General features: G+C 42.4%; 1 protein-coding gene across 1 annotated transcript in view; it reads right to left on the bottom strand.

Moving 5' to 3' along the window:
- Positions 1–1,927: 1,927 nt before the first annotated feature.
- The window catches only part of LOC121560957 (out at first protein homolog), a 32,387-nt gene continuing 16,496 nt past the window's right edge, over positions 1,928–17,818 (bottom strand). The window contains exons 2-4 of the mRNA XM_041873715.2: positions 5,201–5,335; positions 4,549–4,729; positions 1,928–2,882 (exon numbers count right to left, since the gene is read on the bottom strand). Of these exons, the coding sequence (XP_041729649.2) occupies positions 2,605–2,882; positions 4,549–4,729; positions 5,201–5,335 (594 nt within the window). The 3' untranslated portion in view covers positions 1,928–2,604. The remainder of the gene's footprint in view (positions 2,883–4,548; positions 4,730–5,200; positions 5,336–17,818) is intronic.

Here is a 17,818-nt window from a genome sequence, read left to right as displayed (position 1 = left end):
TTCTCGTGTGTATCAAGAATGGTCCACCACCCAAAGGACATCCAGCTAACTTCACACAACTGTGGGAAGCATTGGGGTCAACATGGGCCAGTATCCCTGTGGAACGCTTTTGACATCTTGTAGAGTCCATTGCCCAACGAATTGAGGCTGTTCTGAGGGCAAAAGAGGGCCCTAATGTTTTGTACACTGTGTACAGTTGAAGTCGGAAGTTTACATACACTTAGGTTGGAGTCATTAAAACTCGTTTTTCAACCACTCCACAAATTCCTTGTTAACAAACTATAGTTTTGGCAAGTCGGTTAGGACATCTATTTTGTGCATGACACAAGTAATGTTTCCAACAATTGTTTACAGACAGATTATTTCACTTATAATTCACTGTATCACAATTCCAGTGGGTCAGACGTTACATACACTAAGTTGACTGTGCCTTAAAACAGCTTGGAAAATTCCAGAAAATGATGTCATGGCTTTAGAAGCTTCTGATAGGCTAATTGACATCATTTGAGTCAATTGGAGGTGTACCTGTGGATGTATTTCAAGGCCTACCTTCAAAGTCAGTGTCTCTCTGCTTGACATCATTGGAAAATCAAAAGAAATAAGCCAAGACCTCAGAAAAAGAAATGTAGACCTCCACAAGTCTGGGTCATCCTTGGGAGCAATTTCCAAACGCCTGAAGGTACCACGTTCATCTGTACAAACAATAGTACGCAAGTATAAACACCATGGGACCACGTAGCCGTCATACCGCTCAAGAAGGAGACGCGTTCTTTCTCCTAGAGATGAACGTACATTGGTGCGAAAAGTGCAAATCAATCCCAGAACAACAGCAAAGGACCTTGTGAAGATGCTGGAGAAAACAGGTACAAAAGTATCTACATCCACAGCAAAACTAGTCCTATATCGACATAACCTTAAAGGCCGCTCAGTAAGGAAGAAGCCACTGTTCCAAAACCGCCATAAAAAAGCCACACTACGGTTTGCAACTGCACATGGGGACAAAGATCGTACTTTTTGGAGAAATGTCCTCTGGTCTGATGAAACAAAAATAGAACTGTTTGGCCATAATGACCATGGTTATGTTTGGAGGAAAAAGGGGGTTACTTGCAAGCCGAAGAACACCATCCCAACCGTGAAGCACGGGGGTGGCATCATCATGCTGTGGTGGTGCTATGCTGCAGGAGGGACTGGTGCACTTCACAAAATAGATGGCATCATGAGGAAGGAAAATTATGTGGATATATTGAAGCAACATCTCAAGACATCAGTCAGGAAGTTAAAGCTTGGTCGCAAATGGGTCTTCCAAATGGACAATGACCCCAAGCATACTTCCAAAGTTGTGGCAAAATGGCTTAAGGACAACAAAGTCAAGGTATTGGAGTGGCCATCACAAAGCCCTGACCTTAATCCTACAGAAAATGTGTAAGCAGAACTGAAAAAGCGTGTGCGAGCAAGGAGGCCTACAAACCTGACTCAGTTACACCAGCTCTGTCAGGAGGAATGGGCCAAAATTCACCCAACTTATTGTGGGAAGCTTGTGGAAGGCTACCCGAAACGTTTCACCCAAGTTAAACAATTTAAAGGCAATGCTACCCAATACTAAGTGAGTGTATGTAAACTTCTGACCCACTGGGAATGTGATGAAAGAAATAAAAGCTGAAATAAATAATTCTCTCTACTATTATTCTGACATTTCACTTTCTTAAAATAAAGTGGTGATCCTAACTGACCTAAAACAGGGAATTTGTACTAGGATTAAATGTCGGGAATTGTGAAAAACAGAGTTTAAATGTATTTGGCTAAGGTGTATGTAAACCTCCGACTTCAACTGTATATCTATCCCGTTTTGCTACAATTCTGCAATTCTACAGATGAGAATTGGAGGAAATTAAGCTTGTAATTGACACAAATCAAAGACAAAATGGGATGAAGTTAAGATAAGAAATGTTTTAAGATTAGTCATTTTATACATAAGAATCTTCAACAATTTCACTTTGCAACCAAATAAATAATCCCAGCATCAGAGAAACATTGTCGATTGCAACCTGAGTTGCCATCGACCAGGAAGAGAGCTGGCTAAAGCTGTGTTATTGATGTCATAAGTCATTGTCTAACAGACCGTTCCGATCCAGCATCCCACGGTTTCCTGTGACAACATAATGGCACCGTTGTTCCTTCACCAGTCATCCCACTGGGCAAGAAATGTAGAAAATAAGCTGCACTGTCCAGCCGTATGCATGTCCTTATGAGAGGAGGTTCTTGTAGTAATTTTTTATTAGCTGGGCACAAACGTGTGAGAGTAACTTAAGGTCACACAGTAGGTACCTGGAAACTTCGGCGGCATCATATCCCAACTATAGGAAAGGTCCCCTATGGACATGTGTCAAAGGAGTCATTGAGAGGGTATAGCTCCTGTCGCAAAAAAAGGTTTTGGGTCTCAATTTCAACCTAAATTGTCCCATTTAAGGCATCAAACTACTATAATCTCACGACAGGATGCAACCCAATAGCTTTGGGATGAACTGAACTCCAACGTGATATCCAAATTAAATAAGAGAGGAAAAGACAAGGGGGGGGGGGGGGTCTGACCGCACCAGTGTGCTGCTAAGTCTCCTCATCCCAGAGACAGAGCTGTTTGTGGGGGACATAATAGGTGAATTGGTAGCCTTTGCTGCAGCTCTTGATGCCACACTTGTAGGGGATGCCTTTGCCCGTGGTGTCGTGGTTGCGGCAGTACTTGAGCAGGCAGGGGTACCACTCCAGACGCAGGCTGTAGCTGCAGGAGCAGGCCTGCCACAGGTCTCTCGTAGAGCGGCACGACAGCAGGACCGGGACCACGTCCACCGACTGGGGCAGGATCTCAAACATGGAGCCCTCCACTCCTACAGGTGCAGCAAACAACATACGTGAGTCAATGCACTAATAAGGTAGCCTGGTCCCAGATCTGTTTGTGCTGTCTTGCCAACGCCCACTGTGACAATGACCATAGGATTTGGCAAGACAGCACAAACAGATCTGGGACCAGGCTAGTAATAAGGAGCTTTTTCATGCAAAAGAGTGCTGCTATCGCCATTCACTCACAGATGGTTCACCATGCACTGTACTATGACCATCAGGCTACATTGTTTACAGTACAATAGCATTGTACATTATCTACGCCTAGACACTGTGACCTTCATATAAACTAAAGACACAGGGCTCTTTTCTGTCAGCTCTCATAATAAAACTAATCAACAATCACGAAACGTGATACAGCCTACAGTTGAGCCAAGTATACACTCATATAGAGCAAGAGAGCTATAGGAGCAAAACACTCTTTCAGGGAGAGAGTGTTTGACTTTACAGTAGATTACATAATCTTTTTTTACTTTGTCAAAGACTAATAGTGTTTTTGAAGTAGAACTGGGCTAGTTTGGTATGGTAGTGTACATATAGAGCTAAAATGTATTGGATTCATTTACATTAGAGCGAGTGTGTGATTAAGGTCTAGACCAAGGGTGGGCAACTGCGTTCCTGGAGGCCAGTGTGTGCAGGCTTTTATTCCAGCCCAGCACTCCAGTAAATCATACTTCACTGAGAGAGAGGGGGCTGACCTCTCCAACTGAAAAAGAGAAGCTGGGAGGACAAAAATGAAAATGTGATCTATATATTTTATTCCACGTCCACACAATGGTGGACAAATGTGTATCTTGTCTTGAGAAAGGCCACAACATTGACTGTGAAAGATACAGATCACCAGTGGTGGAAAAAGTACCCAATTGAGTAAAAGTAAAGATACCTTAATAGAAAATGACTCAAATAAAAGTGAAAGTCACCCAGTAAAATACTACTTGAGTAAAAGTCTAAAAGTATTTGGTTTTAAATATACTTAAGTATCAAAAGTAAAAGTATAAATCATTTCAAATTCCTTATATTAAGCAAACCAGCCGGCACCATTGTTGTTTATTTATTTATTTACGGATAGCCAGGGTCACACTCCAACACTCAGACATAATTTACAAACAAAGCATTTGTGTTTAGTGAGTCCACCTAATCAGAGGCAGTAGGGATGACCATGGATGTTCTCTTGATAAGTGCGTGAATTGGACAATTTTCCTGACCTGCTAAGCATTCAAAATGTAATGAGTACTTTTGGGTCTTAAGGAAAATGTATGGAGTAAAAAGTACATTATTTTCTTCAGGAATGTAGTGAAGTAAAAGTAGTCCAAAATATAAATAGTAAAGTACTACTTATGTAGTACTTTCAAGTAGTCCTCTGTGGTCCTCTGTAGCTCAGCTGGTAGAGCACGGCGCTTGTAACGCCAAGGTAGTGGGTTTGAACCCCGGGACCACCCATACACAAAAAAATGTATGCACGCATGACTGTAAGTCGCTTTGGATAAAAGCGTCTGCTAAATGGCATATTATTATTATTAAGTATTTTTACTTAAGTACTTTACACCACTGCAGATCACCTTTTATTTTTGCCTCCCAGACTCTTTTTATTTATTTGCCCTTTGAGACTACATTATCTGTGAGACGACGTGCCCACATGTTCATTCTATTGACCTCTTTCCAGCCAATGTTTGACGTCCCTCTCCCGGGTGTAGATGGCCTCCCGGGCCTCGCTGCACATGTTGTGGATGTGGCTGCTGAGCTGCCACGCCCGGCTCAGGTTCACCGCCACGTTCATGGTCAGCTGGTCCAGGCCCCGCCTCTCCTCCGCCGTGCGGATGGCGTGAGGGTTTTTCTGGAGGACCGCAGGACAAAGTCAGTCATGTCACCATGGTCACTTTATCAAATGGGATAATGCTCATTCACTTCCCCCACTCCCAGCAAGGACACTCACTGGCCTTATTATTTGTTATTCCCTGTACCCTTCCTTTGGAGTTATCACTGATCTGACATAGCAGTAATAGGTGGAAGCTACATAGTGGAACTACATAGGAACCTTTTGCTTGCAAGTATCATGTTGTGTTAGATCAGTGGATCAAAGGATACACTTTGAACATATTCAAACTGGGCCACTCAGTAAGTTCATTTCCCTGTACTACTAGTGCATATGTAGCGGAGGAGGTTTGGAACCACTCTCGTGCGATAACTAAACTTGCCTGAGACCTGAATACTTCCGTTAGCTCCCTGAGCTAATGCCTTTAACTCAGCGACTAACAGTCTTGAAGCGCCTGAGACCCGGGTTAGAACCCTGGTCGGTGACACATACCTGTCTGAGTCGGGCCATGGACTCGCTGGGGATGAACTCGTTGTGGTTGAGGCGCGAGATGAAGCACAGGGCCTGGTATTGGCTCTGGCCTCTCTCCAGCTCCCCAAGGATGAGTGCCCGGAAGATCTTCACATGCTGAAGGGGAGGGAAGGAGGGAGGGAGGGAGACAGATTGTGAGGCAGGGTGACTGCAACTGCATAGGATCTGGGTCATGTTCATTGCTGTTTCAACAATTGAAACAGCAAGGGACTTCCTGGACTTGTCCAATAAGAAAGAAAGATTTTAATTTACAGTTTTTAAAAACATTTTGCTAGGGTGTTTTGAACCAGTACAGTAGGCTTGAAACAAGGTTGGAATGCAAGTTAAGCAACTGAATCCTTCATTCTGCATCTGCACTGTTACACCCTAAACCCACATTCGAATGAGAGATTTGGAAATAAATTAGAATTTACAGTCTCCTTTCACTAGCACTGCTTATTTACAGTCAAATCGGTGCCCAAAGAGTTATTCTTAACACAAACTATATCAACACCCATAACTTCAAAAGAGGAATCATCTCGTTACACTCTTCATGTAGACAAAGCAGAAAAATGAAAGATGTTGGAAGGAAGGTTTTACCACGACTTTGTTGCTGTTGGCAACCAAACGAGAGATCTGGCTGCGGCCCCAAGGCCATAAAGAGAAGCTCCAGCCGAGGACAGCAAAGCCACAGACCTGTCTCCCCCATTCATCAGCTCTCCCTTCCCTTCCCTTCCCTGACGTCGCACGCGCGCACACACACACACACACACACACACACACACACACACACACACACACACACACACACACACACACACACACACACACACACACACCTCTGCTTTTCACACACACATCCCAAGCAGACAGCCCACGGAGGAGAACCAGACAGCCCGCCGAGGGACTGCTCCAGGCACACTCAGGGTAATTACAGGAAAGCAGCACTGCTCCTCTCCTCTGAAACCACCTCAGACCTCAGCCACAGTCAGAGGGGAGAAACTCAGGCAGAGAGCAGCAGATGGGGTAGTACAAGGGAAGGACATGGTAATGCAGCCAAGGCTTCTCCAACCCCGGCGTTGTGTCGTTATGGCAGGTGTTAAGACTGGGTGACATCTATACGTTACATTTAACATCCTGCTGTAAACTATGTTGGAGACCTACTGTGTGTGAATTTCAAAAGCAAAAACTGAGAAGTGTTTTTTTTTTTTTTCATACAATAAAATTACGTTTTAAAATAAGTGCTAAGAAAACATTTGATTCATTTGATTCACTAACCCGGTAAATGGGTATAATTTCTTAAAACAAAGATGACGACACCCTCTGTTCTATAACTACAACAGCACGAGTAGGATCATGGAGTAGTCCTAACTTCTGGCTGCAACAGAAGCTCTGTGCCAAGTCACACTAGGATGGCACCCTCCCAGTCCCAGGCCTAACTACCACAGCAACCCTGTGCCCTCGAGAAAATAAAGAAATTAGGTTACAGGATAAAAGTGAGATAAAATGTGCAACCAATGATGGGCAGTGTCAGAAAATGGCAGAAAAGCAGTACATCTGCTCAAATAATGACAGAATGTAAATAAGCCATGTCAAGAGCAAGGCACTGTGCGAGGGAGTATTAAAGCCTAAGCGATCAAAAGATGGATCCTACTTAAAAATCTGCCAAGTGGGTTGGTAATGTTTTTTTTAAATCAGTGCATTATGCAAATTCCTTGTGGGCAAAGGCAAATGTCTTTAGCAGCAGATGGTGACTGAGTACAAGCTACTGGCCACCTCAGATCTATGTGCATAGATAGTCGGTCCCAATTCACTCCCTACCACTTCCCTCTGGCCCTAACCCTTTGATGTTAGTACATCTGCAAGGTGGAAACAATATGATGGAAGCTCCACCACTAGTCTGATTTAGTTATCCAGATTCTTCAGATCCGCAAACAGCTAAGGGGTTAGGGCCAAATAGCTCATCAATAAATAGAAGCTGTGTCCCAAATGGCACCCTATTCCATATATATATCAAATCAAATGTATTGGTCACATACACATGCTTAGCAGATGTTATTGTGAGTGTAGCAAAATGCTTGTGCTTCTAGTTCCGACAGTGCAGCAATATCTAGCAAGTAATATCTAACAGTTCCACAACTAAAACTCAGTTCCACAACTAAAACTCTGCAACGGTACCCCCCTGTATATATAGCCTCCCTACTGTCACTTTATTTTACTGTATATATAGCCTCCCTACTGTCACTTTATTTTACGTCTGCTCTTTTTTTCTCAACACTTTTTTTGTTGTTGTTTTATTCTTACTTTTTTTGTTTAAAATAAATGCACTGTTGGTTAAGGGCTGTAAGTAAGCATTTCACTGTAATGTCTGCACCTGTTGTATTCGGCGCATGTGACCAATAAAATTTGATTTGATTTGATTTGATTAATACAAACAAATCTAAGTAAAGGAATGGAATAAGAATATATCAATATAGTGGCATGATGTATAGTGAACAGAGTGCCTATATATTGAAGTGCACTACTTTTGACCAGGGCCCACAGGGCACTATATAGGGAACAGGAATGCTAATGGTGTGAGGAGTGTGTGTAACCCTTCCTGTTGGCCCACTCTACTTCCCTTGCACTTCAGAGACTGGCACTGGTTGTATCCACAGCTGCCCAAACCAAAAGACTGACACTTAAAAAGGACAAAGATCACACAAATGTGTCAACGAGTTGAGTTATAAGCTGCACAGTAGTTGTTAATCTTATGATGTAATTTTTATTCAAGCATTTTCATGTTTAAATATGTCCCTAAACTGAAGTGTGTATTGTACACTAGTCAGGAGAATCTGATGTAATAACATTAGGGGCTTTGTTCTATCCAAACCAGTAAATGGGTTTCTGTGAAAAATTATAAAGGGGCAATCTGTGATTGGTACATTCATTTTTTGACTTTTGAATTAATGACTTATACCCGTTGATTATTGAAATATATTATTTATGCCTTATGGTACCTCATCAGAGCCCAAAATATAAGATTGATTGACTCCAATATATAAGTTATAAATGACTTATCATGGATGGTCTGTCCATGCATCCATAGCTCTGTCTATGAATTTGAGAGTGGTTACATTTACATCCTTCAGCTTTTTACCAAAACAGTGACCACTTTGTTAATATTTGAACTACAGATTTGCGCTTTAAATGAAATGCTCCAAGTGCTCTGAGAAAACATGATGATAGAATAAGTCCATCTGCTAAAAGCAGAAATATATGGCCACATAATTATATAGAATTATGTTTTTTACCCAACATTCAGAAACATCCCTGACAAAATGAGTGTATTGCATTGATATCTAAAATTAAGAAACATGGCTTCTCATTTGACATTCAGAAAATTGACCTTTCATTTACTGGGAGTCCTAGCCTATTTGTTATCTAGTGTTTTAAAAAGTCAGTGCACTGATAAATAGGCTACACCAACTAAGTGTGCCAAAGATAGTCAGTTTGGATACAAACCACTATCTGCATTGGGGCGAAAAGCCAAAAGCTAGTGTACCCACACAACTCCACTTCCAGGCTCAACGTATGATCTACAACATAGGAGAGGGTTAGGGCCTATTTCACAGGTGGTTACTTTTTGTGGGAGGCTTATTTAAGGAGGTATATACAAGTATTTTCAAACACTCAAAAAGGTCCTATTTACAGTGAACATTCTCCGTAGCTACAGTGGGGGAAAAAGTATTTAGTCAGCCACCAATTGTGCAAGTTCTCCCACTTAAAAAGATGAGAGAGGCCTGTAATTTTCATCATAGGTAGACATCAACTATGACAGACAAAATGAGAAAGAAAAATCCAGAAAATCACATGGTAGGATTTTATGAATTTATTTGCAAATTATGGTGGTAAATAAGTATTTGGTCAATAACAAAAGTTTCTCAATACTTTGTTATATACCCTTTGTTGGCAATGACACAGGTCAAACGTTTTCTGTAAGTCTTCACAAGGTTTTCACACACTGTTGCTGGTATTTTGGCCCATTCCTCCATGCAGATCTCCTCTAGAGCAGTGATGTTTTGGGGCTGTCGCTGGGCAACACAGACTTTCAACTCCCTCCAAAGATGTTCTATGGGGTTGAGATCTGGAGACTGGCTAGGCCACTCCAGGACCTTGAAATGCTTCTTACGAAGCCACTCCTTCGTTGCCCGGGCGGTGTGTTTGGGATCATTGTCATGCTGAAAGACCCAGCCACGTTTCATCTTCAATGCCCATGCTGATGGAAGGAGGTTTTCACTCAAAATCTCACGATACATGGCCCCATTCATTCTTTCCTTTACATGGATCAGTCGTCCTGGTCCCTTTGCAGAAAAACAGCCCCAAAGCATGATGTTTCCACCCCCATGCTTCACAGTAGGTATGGTGTTCTTTGGATGCAACTCAGCATTCTTTGTCCTCCAAACACGACGAGTTGAGTTTTTACCAAAAAGTTCTATTTTGGTTTCATCTGACCATATGACATTCTCCCAATCCTCTTCTGGATCATCCAAATGCACTCTAGCAAACTTCAGACGGGCCTGGACATGTACTGGCTTAAGCAGGGGGACACGTCTGGCGGCATAGTGTGTTACTGATGGTAGGCTTTGTTACTTTGGTCCCAGCTCTCTGCAGGTCATTCACTAGGTCCGCCCGTGTGGTTCTGGGATTTTTGCTCACCGTTCTTGTGATCATTTTTACCCCACGGGGTGAGATCTTGTGTGGAGTCCCAGATCGAGGGAGATTATCAGTGGTCTTGTATGTCTTCCATTTCATAATAATTGCTCCCACAGTTGATTTCTTCAAACCAAGCTGCTTACCTATTGCAGATTCAGTCTTCCCAGCCTGGTGCAGGTCTACAATTTTGTTTCTGGTGTCCTTTGACAGCTCTTTGGTCTTGGCCATAGTGGAGTTTGGAGTGTGACTGTTTGAGGTTGTGGACAGGTGTCTTTTATACTGATAACAAGTTCAAACAGGTGCCATTAATACAGGTAACGAGTGGAGGACAGAGGAGCCTCTTAAAGAAGAAGTTACAGGTCTGTGAGAGACAGAAATCTTGCTTGTTTGTAGGTGACCAAATACTTATTTTCCACCATCATTTGCAAATAAATTCATTAAAAATCCTACAATGTGATTTTCTGGAAAGTTTTTTGGTCTGTCATAGTTGACGTGTACCTATGATGAAAATTACAGGCCTCTCTCATCTTTTTAAGTGGGAGAACTTGCACAATTGGTGGCTGACTAAATACTTTTTTCCCCCCTGTAGGCTGTGGCCATGCTACCCCGACACCTTGAGAGAGAATATCCTGTTCATGGCTGTGAAAATTAGATTAGTACATTCTGTAGACCCGTAACGTAGAACGAACCCATTGAAATCAGTCTGGTCACTATGACAGCTAGCTGTTGTTAATGGCAGCCACTGAACTTTGACGGCAGTAAATTATTATTTCTAACCTTGTCAATGACTAGATTTCCTATTCAAAGTCATTTCATGTATGTTTTCATGAAAAACAAGGACATTTCTAAGTGACCCCAAACTTTTGAACGGTAGTGTACATCTGTGAGAAAGCCAATGGTGGACTTTCTTACCAATTACTCAAGCTGCCAAAATGCAGGTATACTGTTGATCACAAAAATTATAAAATTACCCCAAAGATGGAAACATTAACAGTTAAGATGTTGCTTATCCAATACAACGTTTTTACTACGTTGAGCACACATAGGGCAGTCAATTTAAGAGCGAACTCCAAAGCCAAATGCAGTGCAAACAAACTTCTTGAAAAGCAAACTAGCCCCGCCTGGGGGGGGGATCTTGCAACAAGCCAGCTCAGATACCCACAGCTCATCTTTGTGGAAGGAATAAAGAACTAATATCGAAAAAGTTCCCCCTTTAAGCAACATAAGGGTTTACCACTTGTTTTTGTGATGGTAAAGATATTTGCATTGGTGTCTCGGAAACCTGGGTGAAAAGGCACAGGTGTACATGGAGAATTAAGTCCCTCCTGCTCGGAAGAAAGACAAACAAACAAACAAAGGACAGGAAGAAAAGGAGCTTGGCTGAGAAATGCTTGAGTTGAGACTAATTACGGAGCACTAAGAGAAGGAATGTGAAGTCAGATTTGGGGGCCGGTCACACCTGGCTGTTCTATCAAGAAAATTAGCAAATGCTGGCTGGAGGTGTCCTAGTGTGATATTTCAACAGACAATAAAAAGGTATGTTTGAATTAAATGGCTATGTAGGTGAGAATGAGAACACACTTAAAGGCATTGACAAAACACACACGAATGTAGAGATGGTATACTCGTATTCACAATCTACATTTTAGTCATTTAGCAGACGCTCTTATCCAGAGCGACTTACAGTTAGTGAGTGCATACATTTTTCATACTTTTTTCAACCATGCATAGCCATCAAATGTAGGTTTAGATCATTCAAATTAAATGGCAATTCACAATAACATTTTTCTACATTATTACAGTATTTGAAAAGGCCAGTTTCTCCACACTAGCAGAAGAATGCCGGTTTATTCACATGCAATTCAGATCAATATCAGTAGATTGATAAGTGATGACCTACAGCTACAGTGCCCTCTACTAATATTGGCACACTTGGTAAATATGAGCAAAACAGGCTGTGAAAAAAATATATATATTTGCCGTTTATCCTCTTGGTCTTTCATTCAAAATATTAAGAAAAATCAAACCTTTAAATAAATTAAATAAATGTTTTTCTCCGAAACATGTGCCACAATTATTGACACCCCTAGAAATTCTTATGAGTAAAATCTATTATTTATTTCCATTCATATTTTACGTTAAATTCACCTGAGTGATTAGGAACACTTAAATGGTAAGCCATGACTTCCTGTTTCACTAGGGTATAAATATATGAGGTGACACACAGGCCAAGTTCCCATAGTCATCCATCACTATGGGAAAGACCCAAGAATACAGTAATGATGTGCGACAAAAGGTTCTTGAGCTGCACAAATCTGGAAATGGCTATAAGAAAATGCACATTTCCACTATCAGGGCAATAATTAAGAAGTTTAAAGCAACTGGAGATGTTAACAATCGGCCTGGAAAAGGACGTGTGTCTATATTGACCCCACGCACAGTGAGGAGGATGGTTCGAGTGGCCAAAAAATCTCCAAGGATCACAGCCGGAGAATTGCAGACGTTAGTTGGGTCTTGGGGTCAGAAAGTCTCAAACTACGATCAGACGCCACCTACATAACCACAAGTTGTTTGTCATAAAAAAGCTGTTATCAAACAAATTCAAGCGCCTATAGTTTGCCAAATGTTACTGGAACTTTCAATGGGACCGGGTTCTATGGTCAGATGAGACCAAAATAAAGCTTTTTGGAAACAAACACCAGTGGTGGGTTTGGCGTAGACAGAAAGATAGCAGATATTAGATCAAAACCTGACTGCCTCTGCTAGGAAGCTTAAACTGGGCCGTAGTTGGATCTTCCAGCAGGACAATGCAAAGCACACCTCAAAATCAACACAAAAATGGTTCACTGACCACAGAATCAAGGTTTTGCCATGGCCATCCCAGTCCCCTGACCTAAACCTCATACAAAACCTGTGGGATGAGCTGAAGAGGAGAGTCCACAAGCGTGGACCTCGGAATCTGAAGGATCTGGAGAGATTCTGTATGGAGGAATGGTCTTAGATCCCTTGCCATGTGTTCTCCAACCTCATTACACATTATAGGAGAAGACTCAAAGCTGTTATCTTGGCAAAGGGAGGTTGCACAAAGTACTGAATGAAGGGGTGCCAATAATCGTGGCACACATGTGAAAAATTATATGTTTTACGATAAGAATGTATTTTTTCATTCAATTATTTTACTTTAATTAAAAGGTTAGATTTTTGTGAATATTTTGAATGAAAGACCAAGAGGATAAACAATAAAGAAAAACAATTCACAGCCCGTTTTGCTCATATTTACCAAGGGTGCCAATATTAGTGGAGGGCACTGTATCGCTTCAGTCCCATACAGCTCCAGCCCCAACCTTTGTCCCACAGACTTCATATCCTGCAACAGGCAGCGGACATCAAGATCCATAGCAACCTCTTCAGAATCCAAATTGCTCAGGCATTGAGCAAATACTTACTGATAATAACCATGGTGTAACTGTTCTACCATGTATTCCTTCCCCTTATGCCAAACTTTAGCACTGTAAATGGTGCAACGCAGATAAGACAAGCTGTATGAATTAATATTTTTATGACCCAAAGAAATGGTAACATGAATTTAGTTATGGACCGTCATAAGTTCCGTAGCTCAAATCAAATCAAATTTATTGAGGAGGGGATCGTGTTTGGGAGGCCACAACAGTGACAAACCAAGGTAACCTCACAGGACAGGTAGCTCAACAAGATCCTGAATATAAACATAGCAAACTTCAATTTGAGATTGAGTTGGTTATCTCTTGAAAAAGGAAGACGCATTAAAGTTGAAAAATTACACCATCAAAATAGGTCTTATCGACGAGCTCATCTACAATGTCTAGGAATGGCCATTTCCATATTATCTTTTACTTGAGAAGTATAAAAACACACCGAGTGCAGGCCCCTTTGACATGTTTTAATTTCAACTGAAAATTGGCCAAATCTGAAAGAAAGTATCTCTTAGTGTTGATTTTACACAGTGGCTTGCATCCTTGTTGAGCTGCAGTCCAAAAAATCCGCAAAGGAGTACAGATGGGCCAAACCAAGCAGAAACCATATCCATTATCAAAAAAAAGATATAAAAAAAAGTCCTTAAAAAAAAGGTGTTGTGGAGAATTTGATTGTGGAAAGTTCAAAGGTATTCGGTGTTACTGTGTCTGCCCTTTTCCCCTCCTGCCTGTCTCCGACTGTGGGAACGACAGAAGACCTTTTTATTATTAGCAGTGATCAAAGCCCAACATCTGCCTGGCGACTCGGAACAGAATAAAGTCATCAGCTAGTGGACGAGAGGTCAGGAGGCAGTCCTCAGGGAGAGCAGCCCAGACGAGAGGACAATGAGTATTGGAGAAAGGCTCTGTTCATGCTTTGTAGCCAACAACCACAGGAGTGAGTTGGCTACAGCAAAAAAAAAATATGGGAACAGGCTATCTGAAAACAGCAGGATAAATCACCAAAACAGCAAACTTGGCCTAGAGTGAACTACTAAATAACAATGCAGCGCAAATTATTTTTCACACCAAAACAACAAGGCTACCATCTGAAAACCACTTGTCTTAAGAGAAAGACAAACTAGACACCATTCTTCCTCCACACCTCCCTCTTTAGTGTGCATGCTGACTGTCTGCTAAACTTAAAAGATATTCTGAGGAAATGCCCTGCAGGTCCTGTGCATTGCTCACTTCACCGTGTTGAGCAACTACCCCTTTGTTATCTGTGGAGAAGATCTCCCACACAGGGATCAATACATGGTGGGAGATGGAGTCCATATCTTTCCCACATAACTCAGTGCAGTAGAGGGACCTTACACAACTGCAGTGGATGGATTCACTGGATGGCCCCTGAAGTCCAAGAGTTCTAACCTATATGGCCTCCACTCCTAAAACCACAACATTTCCTGGAAAAGTTGACACTGCCTGCCTGTAAAAAAAGGCTGACAAGTTTGTGCAAGTGACAAAGTGGGATGGCCTCAGGTAGAATCCTGAAGGCGAGGCAGTTAAAAAGAATAAAATCTGGTAAATGAGTCAACTTCAACAGATGCATTGCACACCGGACCCCACTTCATGTTCACGAGGAAATGCTGAGAGAAATTTCCCAGAATTCCCACACATATAACGTGTAAGCCACCCAGATAATAATGAAAAGTCGGAAAAAGGTGCGATGGTAATTGTGCTGCAACGGGGTCCAAGTTCTTGTTCAAGTTTCCAACTACTTGCCCAAGGTTACTGGGAGATATGCGATGGCTGTGAAAGGATAAAAAGGGATGGGAAGCTGCCAAACCGGTCAGAGATATATCCCAATGAGAGTCGGCTCATAAAGGCCAACCGCTGTGCTCGCTGCTCTTTACAAACAAGTGGGTGTGTGAGAGAAACAATCAATTCATCCCAAGAGTTGCTTACTGTTTGGGCGTATTCATAAATACCCTTTCTTTGAAGAGAGAAAATCTAGACATACGACAGCCTGAGGGCTAAGCGAGTCGTGAAACACGATGCATTTATAACACAGATAAAAAGGTAGATTTAAGAGAGAGCTAATGTGCTCGTTCACACGACCGTGGCGTTGTTGGTAGAGAGGCCCAGTAATTTAGAGTGATAGCGTGTGTCAGGTAGATTCCCAACATCTGTTGCTCATCTCAGCCAGTGTGTGTGTGTGTGGGTGTGGTTGTGTATGACAAATAAGCTGCAAGTATAGTATCGGTCACACATACAGTGCATTCAGAAAGTATTCAGACCCCTTGACTTTTTCCACATTTTATTACGTTACAGCATTATTCTAAAATGGATGAAATTGTTTTTTCCCCTCAATCTACACACAATACCACATAATGACAAAACAAAAACAGGTTAAGTAATTTTTACAAATATACATTTACATAAGTATTCAGACCATTTACTCAGTACTTTGTTGAAGCACCTTTGGCATAGATTACAGCCTCGAGTCTTCTTGGGTATGACGCTACAAGCTTGACACACCTGTATTTGGGGAGTTTCTCCCATTCTTCTCTGCATATCCTCTCAAGCTCTGTCAGGTTGGATGGGAAGCATAACTACACAGCTATTTTCAGGTCTCTCCAGAGATGTTTGATTGCGTTCAAGTCCAGGTTCTGGCTGGGCCACTCAAGGACATTCAGAGACTTGTCCCGAAGCCACTCCTGCATTGTCTTGGCTGTGTGCTTAGGGTCGTTGTCCTGTTGGAAGGTGAACCTTTGCCCCAGTCTGAGGTCCTGAGCGCTCTGGAGCAGGTTTTCATCAAGGATCTCTGTACTTTGCTACGTTCATCTTTCCCTTGATCTCCCAGTCCCTGCCGCTGAAAAACATCCCCACAGCATGATGCTGCCACCACCATGCTTCACCGTAGGGATGGTGCCAGGTTTTCTCCAGATGTGACGCTTGGCATTCAGGCTAGAGTTCAATCTTGGTTTCATCACACCAGAGAATGTTGTTTCTCATGGTCTGACAGTCCTTTAGGTGCCGCCAAGCGGGCTGTCATGTGCCTTTTACTGAGGAGTGGCTTCCGTCTGGCCAATCAGGCCTTTGTGGTAGAGATGGTGCAGAGATGGTTGTCCTTCTGTAAGGTTCTCCCATCTCCACAGATTAACTCTAGAGCTCTGTCAGAGTGACCATCGGGTTCTTGGTCACCTCCCTGACCAAGGCCCTTCTCCCCCGATTGCTCAGTTTGGCCGGGCGGCCAGCTCTAGGAAGAGTCTTGGTGGTTCCAAACTTCTTCCATTTAAGAATGATGGAGGCCACTGTGTTCTTGGGGGACCTTCAATGCTGCAGAAATTTTTTGGTACCCGTCACCAGATCTGTGCCTCAACACAATCCTGTCTCGGAGCTCTACAGACAATTACTTCGACCTCATGGCTTGGTTATTGATCTGACATGCACTGTCAACTGTGGGACCTTATATAGACAGGGGTGTGCCTTTCCAAATCATGTCCAATCAATTGAATTTACCACATGTGGACTCCAATCTAGTTGTAGAAACACCTGAAGGATGATCAATGGAAATAGGATGCACCTGAGCTCAATTTCAAGTCTTATAGCAAAGGGTCTGAATACTTACGTAAATAAACAAACATTTCTAAAAACCTGCTTTCACTTTGTCATTATGGGGTATTGTGTGTAGATTGATAAAAATATTTAATCAATCTTAGAATAAGGCTGTAACGTAACAGATTGTGGAAAAAGTCAAGGAGTCTGAATACATTCCGAATGCACTGTAGGGGTGGTATCAGGGCAGAGAGAATGTGTAGAACATACACATCCAATGGCTTTGAGAAAGTGCTGGATATTAAGTAAATATTTACCAGCAAAAAAGCACAATATACACTACCGGTCAAAAGTTTTAGAACACCTACTCATTCATGGGTAATGTAACAAACACTCCCCAGTGTCACGGATTCTGCCGAGGCTGCTCCTCCTCCTTGTACGAGCAGGCGTCGGCGGTCGCCGTCCCCGGAGTACTAGCTGCCACCGATCTTTGTTCTGTGTGTGATTGCTTTTGTCTGTCTGTCACACCTGTGTCCAATTGTTTATTGATCACCTGTCCTATAAGTTCTGTCTGTTTGCTTAGTAGGATTGTGTGTTGTTGTTCGCCTGTCGTAGTGCTGCGTGTTTCGTTTCTTGTTTTCTGTTTTAGTGTTTTACGCATTGTTGCGTAATGCTCGCCTCTGTGTTTTTCGAGGCAGTTTGTTTACCGTTTCCTTGTTGGATTATTTGAGTAAACTCTGTTGGACTGAGCCTCGGTGTCCTGCGCCTGACTTCCACCCCACATACACCTCACCTCTTGACAGAACAACACACCATTATGGAGTCAGCAGGAGCAGTAGCGGCACCCAGGTTGCCGGAGGAGCAGTTACGCTCTCAAGACATCTTGTTCCAGCAACTTGAGGCCGCCCTTGAC

Source organism: Coregonus clupeaformis, chromosome 5, assembly GCF_020615455.1.
Source record: "Coregonus clupeaformis isolate EN_2021a chromosome 5, ASM2061545v1, whole genome shotgun sequence".
In the NCBI taxonomy this organism is placed as follows: domain Eukaryota; kingdom Metazoa; phylum Chordata; class Actinopteri; order Salmoniformes; family Salmonidae; genus Coregonus; species Coregonus clupeaformis.
This window is presented reverse-complemented; position numbering and strand designations above follow the sequence as displayed.